The 16410-nt window shown below is 44.5% G+C and overlaps 1 protein-coding gene across 8 annotated transcripts in view; it reads right to left on the reverse strand.

Annotated features, from left to right (window-relative positions):
- The window catches only part of BLOC1S5 (biogenesis of lysosomal organelles complex 1 subunit 5), a 136153-nt gene extending 131811 nt beyond the window's left edge, over positions 1-4342 (reverse strand). For all 8 annotated transcript variants that reach the window (XR_005384293.1, XR_005384294.1, XR_005384296.1 and 5 more), the window contains exon 1: positions 4184-4342. Coding sequence is in view for 4 of the 8 variants with exons in the window: in XM_038584131.1 (XP_038440059.1) it covers positions 4184-4298 (115 nt within the window). In the remaining 4 variants the exon portion in view is untranslated. The remainder of the gene's footprint in view (positions 1-4183) is intronic.
- Positions 4343-16410: the final 12068 nt, after the last annotated feature.

Here is a 16410-nt window from a genome sequence, read left to right on the forward strand (position 1 = left end):
TAGCATCCCTTGCATCACCAGATGATGCTCTTCCTTACTACTTCTCAAATCCATTCCTGTTTCCGCACCTGCTTGTCTCACTAGGACTATGTGAACAGTTAGTCACACCTCTCTGTAACCCACTTCACACAGAGTTCGAGTCGCTTGCAGCAGTAATGTTTATAGAGCTGCCTCAAACACCGAACTAGCAAGCACTGAACTACTGCTCCAAGAGGAAATACAGGATCAGTTTCCTGCACACCACTAGTCACGTTTTTGTCAAACTAAAACGCCATTTGTATCACACAGGTTTGTTTACCAACATCCTTGTAAAACATGTCAGTCTTAGTGCTCCAAAACGCTCTTCCAATTCCACAATGTTTCCTGTATAACACTTACCTGGTATTTTTACTTGCATAACCTACTTCACCCGCAAGTGGAACTTGGTTCACACTACACCACGTCTGAAAGTGCGGCCAGCACTAGACCAGAAGCGTTTAACATTTTCCTGATCTCTTCCAACTGACTATAAATTTCTGTGCCTTTCAGCTTCACCATAATGCTGTCCACTACGCTCTCTCAATCATTCCAGAAATCCACAAATTTAGCTGCTTTCCCATCACTTCATCACATACTTTGACACTTTCCGAAATGGCAAACACACAAATTGGTGAACCGCTTTCTTTTTTCTAGATTGTTGACTGATTAATATTTACTTCACACCAAACAGCACCGTAACTCATACCTGAAAGAAACTTCTAGAATACAATATTTTCTCTGTAAGGCATACCGTAGCTTTCTTGTGATCAGGGAAAACTCAGCACCACACCTTGGGAATCATTTTAAAATGAAAAATCACCATCAAAAAGCACAAAAATGTGAAATATATGGCATTAAATAAAAAGCAAACAGGACACTTATTTATGGTATAAGAGCTAAAACAAACACTGCCTTGTTCGGTCTCAACTACAAATGTGCACCATCGGCGCTGATTTTGGAGTTACAAATTCATTTTACCAATGAGACAAATTAATTCACAAACACCCAATCCACAAGATGAGGAGCCACTGTTACCTGCATGAGTGCTTTATTTAACATACAAATTTAACCACACGATTCTCATACTTCCTGCTAGATAGTTTCTGTCATTCAAGAAAAAGTCCAATCCCCTTAAAAAAAGGCAAGAAATCTGCTATGGTCTGATTTCCACCACACTCCACTTCTCTCAGTGTCACGTCGTAGCAATACATGTAGTTCTGCAAACGTGGCATGCTGTTTGAGGCCTCCACACTTTGGCTTTGCTCATGCTGTTCCAAACTCAGTCCAAAACACCCTTGCCCTCTTAAGTGCTAACACTTTACTCTTCAAGACTCTGACCAGACACTCCAATGTCCAGGAATCCCTTCCTGTTTCCTAGTCCTTACCTCCTAACACCCAAACCACGGGCCAGAAACCCTTAAAGACCCAGAGTACAAGTAGTGAAATCATTTATATAGGTTTCCTTTTCACTAGACTCTGGCAATTAAAAGCAACAGTCATCTGTTCACAACCGAAGGTCTTCAAATAAGGATGAGCTAAAAACAGATTTTCATAATGAAAAGACTGAATGGTCCCATTTAAAAAGCCAAGGAAATTCTAGACATACTCTAAAATAAAAGCATTTTCAATTAATTTGAAAAACTTTACTTGAATAACCTTTAAAAAATACGTGAAAATAAAAAAACTATGTCAAGGGATACAATCAACAGAGTGAAAGGCAACCCATGGAATGGCAGAAAATATATGCAAGTCATCCATGAACAAGAGAGTTAATATCCAGTTTACATAGAGAACTTTTACAACTCAACAACAAAAAACTACATGATTGAGAAATGGACAAAGGACAAACAGACCTTTCCCCAAAGATATACAAATGGCCAATATGCACATTAAAAGATGCTCAACATCAATGACCATTAGGAAAATGCAAATCGGAACTACCAGACACTACTTCTGAACCATTAGGAGGCCTGCTACCAAAGATAAAAAATAACAAGTGTAGGATCCCTGGAGGGGGGCCAGCGGTTTGGCGCCTGCCTTTGGCCCAGGGCGCGATCCTGGAGACCCGGGATCGAGTCCCACGTCAGGCTCCCGGTGCATGGAGCCTGCTTCTCCCTCTGCCTGTGTCTCTGCCTCTCTCTCTCTCTCTCTCTGTGTGACTATGATAAATAAATAAAAAAATTAAAAAAAAAAAGTGTTGGTGAGGATGTAGAGAATTGGAGCCCTTGGGCCCTGTGAGAAACTGTAAAATAGTGTAGCCACTAGGGAAGACAACATGGCGATTGCTCAAAAAATTAAAAATAGAATTATCGTTTGATGGAGCAATTCCAGTTCTGGGTACATGCTCCAAAGAACCGAAAGCAAGGACTCAAACAGATATTTGCATACCTATGGTCACAGCAGCATTATTCACAGTAACCAAAAGGTAGAAGCAACCTGGTCCATCCACAGATGGATACATAAAATGTGGTCTATATATTCTGCGGAATAGGATTTTAGCTCTTAAAAGGAAAGAAATTCTGACACATGCTACCACATGGATAAACCCTGGGAGCATTACGCACAGTGAAATAAGCCAGTCACAAAACGGGCAAATATCGTATGATTTCATTTACATGAATTACCCAGAGTAGTCACATACAGAGAAAGTAAAACTTAGGTGGTTGCCAGGGACTAGCGGGAAGGGGAGTTTGGGAGTCAGTATTTCACCGGTACAATGAGTTTGGGAGGACGACACGTTATGGAGATGGATGGGGTGATGGCTGCACAACAATGTGGATGTACCAAAGCCACTGACCTGTACACTTAGACATGGTCAAGGCAAAGTCTACGTTATATGTATTCCACTGCAGTTAAAAATACTTTTAGGGGATCCCTGGTGGCTCAGCGGTTTAGCGCCGCCTTCAGCCCAGGGCGTGACCCTGGAGACCCGGGATCGAGTTCCACCGCGGGCTCCCTGCATGGAGCCTGCTTCTCCCTCTGCCTCTCTCTCTCTCTCTCTCTCATGAATAAATAAATAAATAAATAAATAATCTTTTAAAACTTTTTTTTTTTTTTAAATAAAGAGCAGTTCTCTTAGATCGCACATATACACATTTATAATTTAGCGCTAACACTCCCGCACCACTCCCACACTCCTAATCAGGTTTAAGAGGCAACCTGAAGTCTCAGAAACAGCCCCAGCCAGCTGTGCTGGAGCTGTCGACAATCCCCACAGGGGAGGTTTAGGTGAGATAGGCAGCGACGGAGGGCGTCATTTCCTTGGCAGCGCTGAAGGACTCTGGCATCCTACGGGGGCCTCAACGCCGCAAGATGTTGGGACAGACGGGATCAGCATGGGAGGAGGGGAGGAGGGGGAGGGGAGAAGGGGAAGGGGGGAAGGGGAAGGAAGGGAAGGGAAGGGCAGGAGGAGGGGGAGGGGAGAAGGGGAAGGGGAGGAGGAGGAGAAGGGAAGGGGGACAAGGAGGGGAAGGGGAGGGGGAGGGGGAGGAGCAGGAGGAGGGGGAGGAGGAGAAAGGAGGGGAGGGGGAGGGGGAGGAGGAGAAAGGAGGGGAGGGGGAGGGGGAGGAGGAGGGGGGAGGGGGAACGATGGGGATGAGAAAGCGCAGCATCCAAGCGGCCAAGGCCCTGTTACCGGGACCCAGGGCGGGACCTCCGGCCGGCGCGGGGCCGACCAGACACGCAGCCGTGGGCGCACGTGGGGGCGCCGTAAGGCTCAAGATGCTGTCGCGCACGTCGCGTCACTGCCCGTCGACGACGCAGGGGCCGACGGCGGCGGGACCACCCGAAGCCGCCCTGGCGCTGAGCGACCCGCAGCGGGGCGCAGGCCCGTCCCGGCTCCCGGGCTCGCGGAGCGGTTGTCAGGCGGCGTCCAGGCGGGATCCGCGCCCACAGGTCCCCGGCCTGGGAAGGGGGCGGGGGGCGGGGCCGCGACTCGCGTCCGCGGCTTTTTCGAAAAAGCTTAGAGGGGCCGGGTCGGCTGGCGTCCCCGGGAGGCACCTGGCGCAGGAAGCCCTGCGGACGCCGGCCGCGCTCCCACCTCCAGAAGGCGGGGCCGCCCGGGCGGGGGGGGGGGGCGCCCTGGGAGCGGCCAGGGTCAGAGGGCGCCGCCGGGGCGTGGAGTGGCGCCGGGCGCGCCCGCAGCCGCACACCTACCACTCCGTACCCTTGATAATGAGATGCGCGGGCGAGCCCGCCGTCCCCAGCGACTCCCTCTTCTTGTCGCCGCCGCCCGGGGCGGCCTCACCACCCGCAGAGGTCTCCGTCCCTCCGCCACTCATCGCGGCCTGCTCCGCCCACCCGCCTCCTGCCCTGCGCCTGCGCAGCCCCGCGCTGCCCGCCTTCCGGGCGCGGATTCGGGACGTCATCAAAGCGCGCGGGGGAGAGCTGAGTCTCCGCGGCGGGCAGCTGCGTTAGCGTAGCCGGAGACGGGAACTGCGGGAAGCAGCTGCGGCCATGTTGGGTGAGGGCAGCTGCTGCCGGTATTGCAAGGCTGAGCGAAACTCCTACTTCTCCTTAGACCCGCTGGAATTTATTCCGGTTTAGAGAGGTTGGGAGAGACGGGACACAGTCGAGGAATAATATTAACGGTAGTAGAAGTATATTATCTCTATTCTTACCTGCCACCAGTGTTTTGCAAAGCACCTTGCCGTGCATTGCCACCTGAGGTCATCCTAGCAACCTGGGGAAAGGGTTTTATCGTCTCTTTCCAACAAATGAAGAAATAGGGTTAAAGGTTAGGTACCTTGCCCACTTAGGCTCATTCGTGCCCATGTGTCCTTGGCATTTGTATGTGCAAAATTTCAGCCAGGTGTTACATAGGCTAAAATAAAGTGCATGTGATTATGGAAGGGACCGGCCTGCTAGGCTGCTTTGGATTGTGGTCATGATGTCAGCTTAGGGGCTGCACGCATCTGATTGCTGCTGTTTGTGAAAACTCCATGAAGTTCATCCCGGGATCTCAGCGAGTCTTCGTGTTTGCTCACAGTTCAATGTGTAGCTTCCCAGTGGCTCCTTCACTCCTGTGCTCATCCAGGGGCTCTTTCTAAGGATGATCCAGCCTCCCCCTGTCCCTCCCCTCCTGTTCAGCCCTCACCCTCAAGGGTCTTGCAGTCTAGTGTTGAGGATGGGACGGAAGCCAACACTTTCAATCGGAAGCCTACAAGTGATAGTGTGGAGGAAGGTGCAGTACACGTGCTCGACACACACCTGTCCTCAGAACTGGAACGAAGAGATGTTAGGTTGGGGGAGAAGAAGATGGAACTTGGGGGATTTCTGGCAGAGGAAATAGCAAGCCCAAAGGCAAAGAGGCCTAAAGTAGATGAATGAATGCATGAAGTGCACATTTGGTTAATTGCACATGGTTGAGTCTGGTTTGTGACCCTTCTAGACTCAATTTCATCTCCTTAAGTTTTAGCAGCAATCTCTAGAAAATGTAATTATTTTTAAAGCGGTCATTATTTTCCCCACTTTTTTTTTTTTTTTTTATTTATGATAGTCACACAGAGAGAGAGAGAGAGGCAGAGACACAGGCAGAGGGAGAAGCAGGCTCCATGCACCGGGAGCCCGACGTGGGATTCGATCCCGGGTCTCCAGGATCGCGCCCTGGGCCAAAGGCAGGCACCAAACCGCTGCGCCACCCAGGGATCCCTATTTTCCCCACTTTTAAGTACTTCTCTTATTCACATTTCCTTCTGCACCTGCTAGTTTAAACTTCCTTTCAGCTTGTCTTCTTAGTGCCTTTTTTTTTTTCTTAGTGCCTTTGAAATACTGAAAAACCTGAGAAGGCTCATAATTGTAGAGGGAGGTTAATGCTTCTTCCACAATAACAAGGCTGCTAAGTATGCAGATTCTAGGTTCCACATTGAAAAATTCTGTTTCGGGTGGCCCCGGTGGCTCAGCAGTTAAGCACCTGCCTTCAGCTTCGGGTGTGATCCCACTCTGGGGATCGAGTCCCATGTTGGGCTCCCTGCGAAGAGCCTCCTTCTCCCTCTGCCTGTATCCCTGCCTCTCTGTGTCTCATGAATAAATAAATAAAATCTTTTTAAAAAATCTTTTTAAAAAAAGAACAAAAATTCTGTTTCAGTAGTTGTAGGGTAGCAGCCACCTCCCTGATTATAACTGAAAGAAGAATTCTAAGGGCAGCCTGGGTGGCTCAGTGGTTGAGCATCTGCCTTCAGCCCAGGGTGTAATCCTGGAGACCCAGAATCGAGTCCCACGTCGGACTCCCTGCATGGAGCCTCCTTCTCCCTTGGCCTGTGTCTCTGTCTCTCTCTTTCTCTGTCTCTCATGAACAAATAAAAAATCTTTAAAAATATATCCATTTATAAGACTGTGATGACTAAAGAAGATAATTCCCACTAAGCACTTAATACAATGATTGGCACATAGCAAATGCTCAATGCATGTTATGACTACAATAACCTCCTCCATCTCTTTTTAAGGCCCTGTGTAATCTGTTCTCATTCTTCCGATCCACCTTTATCACCCCCCACTAAAATATCTTGTACTTTTTTTTTTTAAGATTTTATTTATTTATTAATGAGAGACATACAGAGAGAGAGAGGCAGAGACACAGGCAGAGGAAGAAGCAGGCTCCATGCAGGGAGCCCAACATGGGACTCGATCCTGGGTCTCCAAGATCAGGCCCTGGGCTGAAGGCGGCGCTAAACCGCTGAGCCACCCGGGCCGCCCATCTTGTACTTTTTAAAAGCACTTTACCATTTATAAAATGCTACCACAAATATCAGAAAGGGAGACATAACGTAAAGACTGCTAACTCTGGGGAACGAACTAGGGGTGGTAGAAGGGGAGGAGGGCGGGGGGTGGGAGTGAATGGGTGACGGGCACTGGGGGTTATTCTGTATGTTGGTAAATTGAACACCAATAAAAAAAAAAATAAAACATTTACATAGCAAAAAAAAATACCAATAAATTAAAAAAATAAAATAAAATGCTACCACATATGCCATGTCTTTTAATCTTCTCATGAATCTAGTTGAGGTAGCTATCAAAATACCCATTTTGATGAGTGAACTGAGGGTCAGAGAATATGGTAGAGAATCCAAAGGCGACTGCAGTGATTCCTTCCCTACCTGTGTACGTATGCAACATGCTGCTCTTCCCATCAATAGGTGGAGTTTGTTTCCCCTCTCCTTGAATCTGCACTGGCTCTGTGACTTACTTGGACAAATAGAACACGGTGGAAAAGATGTTGTACCAGGCTGAGGCCTTGAGACCCCTGTTAGTTCCTACTTTTGCTCTCTTGTCAGGAAGTCCAGGCTGTCCTTCTGTAGCAAGGCCTCACATGGAGAAGCACTGGAAGGTGAGACACCATGGGTAGAGAGAGGCTGTGTGGGTGAGAACTGATGCACCAGACAGTCAGCACAAGGCTCCCGATGTGTGAGGGAGCCATTCTTGGCTCTTTCCATCCCAGCCATCAGCCTTTTGGAATGGAGTCACACAAACTGCAGTGGAGCTGATACCACCACAGGAAGCCAGACAACTGCCTAATCGACGCATAGGAATGTGAGAGATAATGAATTTTGTGAGAAACCATACATTTTTGAGAAATAATAAGATTTTGAGAAATAATTAATAAATTCACTAAATTGTGTGTGTTTCAATTATGCCCACCTCCCATAGACAGGGTTTACGATGGGTTACAATGATCCACATACTCCTGGAAGATGGCATCGTAGCTATAAAACAGCAGAACCATAGTCAGAGCTCTGGTCTTGAGACACTACAAGGCTGGTGCACTTCAGTGTAGCAAAGCCCAGTCAGCTAGGGGCTCTTTCCACTGTGCCATGACTTGCCAGGCATATTTCTGCTTCCTCTCTTTATAGACACTCCCTTCATTTTCCAAGGAAAATGTTTTCCTTGCCCCCTCCGCCTGTTTACTTCAGTAGACTTTATTTATGTTGTATAATAAAGAATTTGGCTGATCTTTCAGGTTCCTGGTTCCTTGGAGATCACCTCCAAATCTTTGGAATATCTCAAGTGACAGCAGTGTCTTTGTTATTCATGGTGGCCTGGGTTTATGCCAACAAGGTGACTCTCAAGGGCCCTTAGATGGTTTCAAGATGGTACCTGGCCATGCTTGAAGACCAGCGTGTGATCAGAGGGTTGGGGCTCTGAGCCATGTAATATCAAACTGACCTCCTAGGAGAGGAGGGGGACTGGGGACTGAGTCCAGTCACATGGCCAATAATTCAAGCATCTATGCCTAAGTAATGCAACCTCAAGAGAACCTCCTGGACACAGAAGCTCCAGGGATCTTCCAAGTTGGTAATCTCTCACTGATGTGTCTAGAGGGTGGGGCATACTGAGCATACAGAAGCTTCGTGTTTGGGACCCTCTCAGATCTTACCCCATGCATATACTCATTTGGCTGGCCCCGATTTGTATCCCTTACAATAGAACCATAATAATAAGTATGGTGCTTTCCTGAGTTCTGTGAACCATTCTAATGAATTATTGAACCCGAGAGGGGTAGAGTGGGAACCTCCAAAATTTGTAGACAGCTGGTCAGAAACACAGGTGGCTTGGGAACCTGGAGCTTATGCCTGGTATCTGAAGCAAGGGCAATCTTGTAGAGGATGGTGTCCTTTACCTGTGGGGTCTAAGCTAACTCCTATAGTCAGTGTCAGGGTTGTGTTGCAGTTGAACAAACACCTACATGACATCCATGACTTGCCAGATAATGCTGTAAGTGCTCTTCACATATTAATTCATTTAACCCTCATATCAGTCCTTTCAGGGAGGCATAATTGTTATTATTATCCGCATCTTCAATGAGGATAGAAGATGCTGAGGCACAGAGAGGTTAAATGACTGGTCCCAAGTTAGATGACTGGTGGCAGAAGGAACCCTGATCCCTGTGTGTGTGTTTACATGTAGATGGTGGGTGAGGAGAGAGAGGGGAAGGGAAGTTGGGAAGAGGGAAGAGAGAAGCCATTCTGCCTCCAAGAGGCCGTATGGGCTGTGCGTTTTTTTCATTCAAACACATTTGACAAGCATGTAGTGAGCACTTTCTACGTACCAAGTGCAGTGCTAGGAGCCAAGACAGAGTGGTGAGGAAGACTGCTCAGCTTTTTCCCTTCCTCAGTGAGGGTACAGTCTACCAAAGAGAACAATATTAAATCAGGACACAACTACTTTTCTGCAATTGTGTTGCTTACCGTCTGCAGATACATGTCCTAGCTGTTTGATTGTACCGTTCTGCACACCACTGAGTTATGTCCTTCTCTGGGATGGGTAGGTCCATAGCAAGGAGTCAGAGAAGAGCCACATTAGCAGCGCTGTTGCATCTCCAGCTAGGATCAGGATGTTCTTGGACTCTGTGTCATCTTGCAGAAGGTCTAGTGCTATCTCTTGTTGTCTGGATTGATGAGATCTTTCTGTATCCTTAAATAAAACTTTGAGATAATTATGGATTCTCACAGAGCTGCAAGAAATAATACAGAGGGATTCCTTGTACACTTCACCTGGTTTTCCTCCCAATGGTAACATTTTGTAATTGTTACTATCACAACCAGGATATTAACATTGATACAATCCACTAATCTTATCCACTTTTCCCACTTTACTTGTATTTATGGTGTGTGTGTGTGTGTGTGTGTATTTAGCTGTATGCAATTTTTTAAAAGATTCATTTATTAGAGGGACGCCTGGGTGGCTCAGCGGTTGAGTGTCTGCCTTTGGCTCAGGGCGTGATCCCGGGGTCCTGGGATCGAGTTCCACGTTGGGCTCCCTGCAGGAAGCCTGCTTCTCCCTATGCCTGTGTCTCTGCCTCTCTCTGTGTTTCTCATGAATAAATAAAATCTTAAAAAAAAAAAAAAAAGATGTGTTAGGAGGGGGAGGGACAGCGAGAGAGGGAGAGAATCCCAAGTAAACTCCATGGAGCCTGATGTGGGACTTGAACTCACCACCCTGAGACCATGACCTGAGCTAAATCCAAGAGTCAGATGCTCAACCGACTGAGCAACCCTGGTGTCCCTGGCTTTCTACAATTTAATTATACATGAACCTATAGATAGGTTCATGTCTCTATCATCACAGTCAATATATTGAAAAGTTTCAAAGCCATATGGTCCCCAGGATGCCTTTTTGAAGTCACACCTACCTTCCTCTCTGTCCCCATCCCAGCCTGTGGCAACCTATATTATATCCTCCAATTCTAAAGTTCTGTCTTTTCAAAAAATATTGTGAAGCATATACTAGGTACTTCTGTGTTTTTAAGAAGAGCTGTTCTCATATTCTGTTTTTAAAAATAGCTGCTCTCTTCATATTACACCATACAAGATCATTTTCCAGAGACTCAATATCAGACACTTTTAAACTATGGAACTACAAGAGACTTTTTCCAACTATTGTTTTTTTTTGAGAATTAAGACATCTAAATCATGGAAATAATTTAGTAGGAGTAAAGTTCTGACTTCAGGGTAATATTTGCTAAATCCATATTGAAGCTTACAAAAATCAGAAAATAGAAATGAAATGGGCACTTAATTATATACATATTGAGAAAATTGAAATTTATTCCTTGGTATAAGCGCACCAAGGATAAGCATAATTGGGGGAAGGGATTTCCTAAATTTATTTTGGTTTTCATCGTATCCACTTTGTGAGATTTCCTCTGAAACATTTTTTGTTGACATTACTATTTATCCCCTTTTGTCTAACCTATTTTTGAAGTAGATGAAAAAAATTAAAAATAGAAGAAACTAATAAAAGCAAAGGAGAGAAAAAGATTAGAGAGTCTAATGCAGGGCCACCCCAAAGAAGAACTGTGCTCCTCTGATGGGGCCAACCAGTCAAAACATAGACTGCTCCATCACCACCGCTGGTCAAACCTTCAGAGAATTTGACAAAAAATACCAGTTTTTTTTTTAAAGATTTTATTTATTTGACAGAGAGAAAGGGAAAGTGAACACACATGCACAAGCAGGGAAAGCAGCAGCAGGAGAAGGAGAAGCATGTTCCCCACTGGGCAGGAAGCCTGATGCGGGGTTCAATCCCAGGACCCTGAGATCATGGACAGACGCTTAACCGACTGAGCCCCCCAGGTGCCTCCAAGGTACCAGTTGTTGAGTGCTAGAGCTACTCTATGCCTGACTGTCACCCAAGCTTTGGACAGCTGTAGTACAATGGTCCTTATGGCGAGGTCACCAACCAGATCTCTTGAATCACACAAACTCAAATTGGAGCCCAGCAACTTGTGTTTTGAAAAGTACTAGGTGATTTACCATGCATGTGAAAGTCTGAGAACCACTGCTTTAGTGTAATGTCTGTTACACATTCCCCAAACTTCCGACAATGATAGTCAACTCTAGAGTTCTTTTATGGAAGTGACAGGGCTGAAGTCAAATGCTGAAAGCAGTCAGATACTACAAAGCTTATGAAGCCAACCAAATGGTTAAAAATCTCTAAGTGACTGTGGGATAAGAGTGTGTGTGTTGCAGAAGGTCAGGAACAATGAGACAATAGAGGAACGGTAGCCTATGTTATATGAACAGACTAGTTCATGGACTACACCAAAGAAACTTTGGAATTGGTAATCAGATGGCTGGAAGTTTCTGGTCCTGGTCAAAGCAAGCCTCTGGCCTTATTGTTTAGAGCTATGCCTTGTCATATTAACGGTGTGGCTACTGTATTTCAAGCTTAACTTGGACAGACAGGCCTGCCAGGCACAAATTTCTCAAGCAGATGATGTTAGGGAGGACAAAAATTATCCACGGCGAGACTGTTAGGACAGATGACACTCAGCAGGAATGGCAAGCCAAATCTGCCGGATTCATAATACAATTGGCTAGCCCTGGGGATCAGTCTCTTTGAAGTGGAAGAGACAGCACGAACGAGCCATCACATTAACTCACCAGGCTGGAAAAGATGCAAGGCTTTCATCCTCCCTGAAAAGAAATGAAAGTTTAAAAGATTAAGATATTCCTAAAGGAATCATGATAATGGAAGCAGAAATCCTTGAGACTTAATAGCAAAAATAGCCAACATCTCAAATTCACCTGACTTCCTGTCTAACCTTCTTTTGGCCTCTCTTGTAAGTGAAAGATGAGTTTTGCTAGATTAGGTAGCAGTTGGAATTAGTTTTATTCACCAGCAGTATTGGGAATAAAGGCAGAGCCTGCAGGAATGTGGGCTCCAGCAACAAGTAATCATTATTGCAAAATCAAATTCCCCATCTCATCTCTGATATGCCTGTATGTAACCCTAGAGCTGGGCTTTGAAGTGTTATAAATTCAGCATACAAGACATGGAGCAGTGGGATATAGAGCCCCTTGTGTACCTAAAAGCTCTGCCCAGCAAGAGAGATATATGATGGTAACTTTCTCCCCATTGCTTTTGCAATAAAATTCACCCAGAGCTCCAGGAAGTTAGGAATGTAATTCAGCTTCAATAAATCAAGACTAAAATTAAGATGGCCAGATATGTAGCAGCCTGCTCAGGTGTATGGAGAATTTGAAATTTAGTGCCCTGGTAATGGGTAGGAGCAGATTATCTAATTATGGAGAGAAAGAAGAAATACTGCTCTCTGGGGTAAAAAGCTAAATGCTCTAATCCATTAAACCACCACACCTCTGCCAAAGCTAGATTAATATTAAAGTTCATGTAACGTCTGACTTTTTTTTTTTTTAAGGAATGAAGTTAAATGAAAAAAAAAATGGAAAAGCTATACTTCACAATAATCCTAATTTGATTACTTGTCAAATAGTTGCGTATTTGATATTTCAGTGTGATGTACCTGTACCTGGTTATAATAGAGTTCTATTCTTTCCCAACAATAGATCTGCTCAAATTTTTATCAATGCATCTTGAGGCTTTTCTTGAAGGACTTTCAGCAGGGCTTTCATGTCATGCCCTGGCAGTAGGTGATCTTCCCATTCATTCTGCTCCTACTTTCCTGCCTTCATCCCTACAGGACACCTTATGTGCTTATCATTGACTGTGCTTAACTATGGCTTCAGATGTAACTGGGTGGAGCCGATGGAGGACCTATGTTTAACAGAGAGTAAAAATGAGAATGCCCACCTATCTGTTAAAAACCTCAGTCCAATAATCTCATTGCTGAATCTGGATTGGGAGGGAGTGGAGTTTTAACCAGAAAGTCAGGTCATGGATGGGTGATTATGTCATCCCTGAATCTATGTTAACTTGCTCTATCATATCACCACAGCATCTACTTGAGATTTACAGCCACACAACTTCATAAAATACTTCATGACATCTTAGACGCTTTGAATATAACTGTGCCTAAAGGCAAATGACGTTTGATATTGCTTCCTGTCCTATTATTTTTGTTTTAAAATCCGTGTTCATCTTAATGAATGAAAAAATCAGACTAAAGAATGTTCCTTCTCTATTTGAAATTTTGTATCTGATCTTGAAAATACCAAGTGGAAGAGGCAGGGCAGTCAGTTCAACCTGTGTGTAAAATATGGTGACAGACCATGTCCCCTTGACTCGAATTGTACAATTTCCATTCATTCCACCCATGGTTTAATTGAGGTATTAATTAGCATGTGGATTGGTCTATGCCCCCATCCTAAATCCTCAATTAATATAACGTGAACGTGTAGTATCTGGCATAGAGCCTGCAAAATAGTAGATATTCAGTAAGTGGCATCTGACTGTTCTTACTTGCTTTCAAACAATGCTGAGTAACAGCAGCCTCCCAAAGAAACTTTACATGGCTTTTCAGAAATTTGGTCACCGGCTATTGGATTGTAAATGTGAGCAATAATGTCATTGTCATTCTCAGGGACAAGCCGTTTCTGATACATAGTAGGTATTAAATATTTGAAGGATTATTGAATGGTCAGTGATGCAGGCTTCTGAGAATCACAGAAAGAAAATGCTAGTAAAGGGGCATTTGCCTTTCAGAAGAAATGGCATGCACAAAGATTGCCCCACTTTCTTTTAGAGTCCTCTCACTGCTCTTTTAGAAAACAAAACAATGAATAGTATGGTCCTTTTTTTGAACAGCTTGAAAGACGTGAGGACCAGAGAGTTTTGAATTGTAAGTAAGAAGATAAATTCATGTTTTACCAAAATCACACCATCTCTGATGGGCCACAATGCACAGGTGCCTCAGGGACAGAAGAGGAAAGACTTAAGAATTAGTTTAACAGTTCAAGTTCATGGGGCCCCTGGGTGGCTCAGTAGTTGAGCATCTGCCTTGGGCTCAGGTCATGATCCCGGGGTCCTGGGATTGAGTCCTGCATTGGGCTCCCTGCAGGGAGCCTGCTTCTCCCACTGCCTGTGTCTCTGTGTGTCTCTCATGGATAAATAAAATCTTAAAAAAAAAAAAATTTAGTTTATAAAATTGTAGGTCATGAAATCATAACCTTCATAGCAGTTTGTCTGTACTGATCACTTTACCTAGATTGCATCACTGATCATTCAATAATCCCTCGCATATTTTTTTTAGCATCATACAAGGTAGTTTTTATACATTTTCATTGCCAATTAAATCATGAGATCAGGAATTTTTATCTGTTTCATAAAAGAGATGTCATGGGCATGGACTTCTTCAAGGCCTCATAATATATGGAGAGGCTGATGCAGAATTCCATTCCTTAAGAAAAAAAAAAAAAAAGCTTTACCTAGCTGTAATTCACATATGACAGTTTACCTATTTAAAGTGTACAAGTCAGTGGGCTTTAGCATATTCAGTGTGTATCTCATTTATTTTTGAAGTTATGTACTCATTTGTTTCACCCAATGCTTAAGGCAGCTTTTTTCCTAAGGTTGGTAAAAACTAATTTCTCAAAATGATTTAAGTGGAACCGTACTTGCACACGGTTAGTTTACAGGTTAAGTTTGAGCCAAACTCTGGTCTGAATCCCAGCTCCTGCATCCTGTGTGATCTTGTACATGTTCCTTAACCAATCTGTGTGCTTCAGTTTCATTCATTGCAAAAAAAGGGTAATAATTAAAGGAGTGAACTCACTCACAGTACTTAGAATACTGCTGGATACATATTAAATGCTCAATAAATGTTAGCTATTATTATTAAAAGCACAATAGATCCTCCTGGCAGCTCTTGAGTATTGCAGAATTCTGAAACAGCTTCTGCATCATGTAAATCGTGGTCAGTGAAAAGTATTTACCGTATTCTAATCCTTTGCAAATTGATGATCTATGGAGTGTCAACACTTTACTGATAAAAATTCTTTTATAAACTATTTGGTATTCAGAAGGCATTTTCCCATTTAAATATTACTGTGAGAGGTACCTAGCTGCCTGCCTAGTATCCCATCTTTCCTTCTTTATCATTGACAGAGCACCGATTTCATTCTGGATGACAATATGTGGGCCAACGGATTATGTTTCTGGCCTTCTTCTCAGCTGGGATGGCCAGAGATGTAAACAGATTATTGCTGAATAGGGCTTCCAGAAAAGGTCCTTCGGTTGTCTCAACTGGGAGAAGACATTTTGCCCTTCCTCTCTTCCTCCTTCTCTGGGTCTTGATCATGGACGTGATGTCTGGTGCTCTGGTAGCCATCTTGGACAAGAAGTTGAACTTGAGAAATGGAACGACTCGTTCAGATGGAGCAGAAAGATGGGAGCTGCTGGATGGATGCCTTATACCAATTGTCAACTGTCTTCTTTCACATGAGAGGAAAACAAACCACTTTACTTGATTTTTCTGCTACCAACAGCTGTATGTAATGAATTGAATGAATTGCAATTCATCCTTATACTTTCCTTGGCCATTGCAAAATGGACTTAGTACTATACTTTTTTTTTTTTTTTTTTTTAAAGATTTTATTTATCCATTCATGAGAGACAGAGGCAGAGACATAGGCAGAGGGAGAAGCAGGCTCCACACAGGGAGCCCGACATGGGACTCAATCCCGGGTTTCCAGGATCACGCCCTGGGCCGAAGGCAGAGCTAAACCGCTGAGCCACCTGGGCTGCCCTACTATATTCTTTTGACAAACATACGCTGAGCATCTGTGGTTGCATGCCAGCCATTATTTTGAGGGCTGATATGTAAGGGAAGAGTCTCTGTGCTCAAGGAATCAACAGTCTGGTAGAAGAGACAAATCATCATAGTAGTACAATGACATTAAGGGCCAGAATCAGGGATAGGAAGAGATGGGTTGGTCAGGATAGACCTGACTTTCACAAGGACATGACACAGTTGAAGAGTATCAGGTGAGAAGGGAAGGGCATTTCTGGCATAGTAGGACCTGACAAATGAACCATGATGCAATGCAACATTTCCACATTAGATGCTGAGAACATTATCTAGCTGCTGCTTCAGGAGCTAGGTCTTTACATTTCTGCAATACTGTCATCCTGTAAGTTCCAAGTTAGTGACAAGAATTAGCTAGCACATAATAGCACCAGGTAATATCTGTGGAAGCA

This window comes from Canis lupus, chromosome 35 (assembly GCF_011100685.1).
Source record: "Canis lupus familiaris isolate Mischka breed German Shepherd chromosome 35, alternate assembly UU_Cfam_GSD_1.0, whole genome shotgun sequence".
In the NCBI taxonomy this organism is placed as follows: domain Eukaryota; kingdom Metazoa; phylum Chordata; class Mammalia; order Carnivora; family Canidae; genus Canis; species Canis lupus.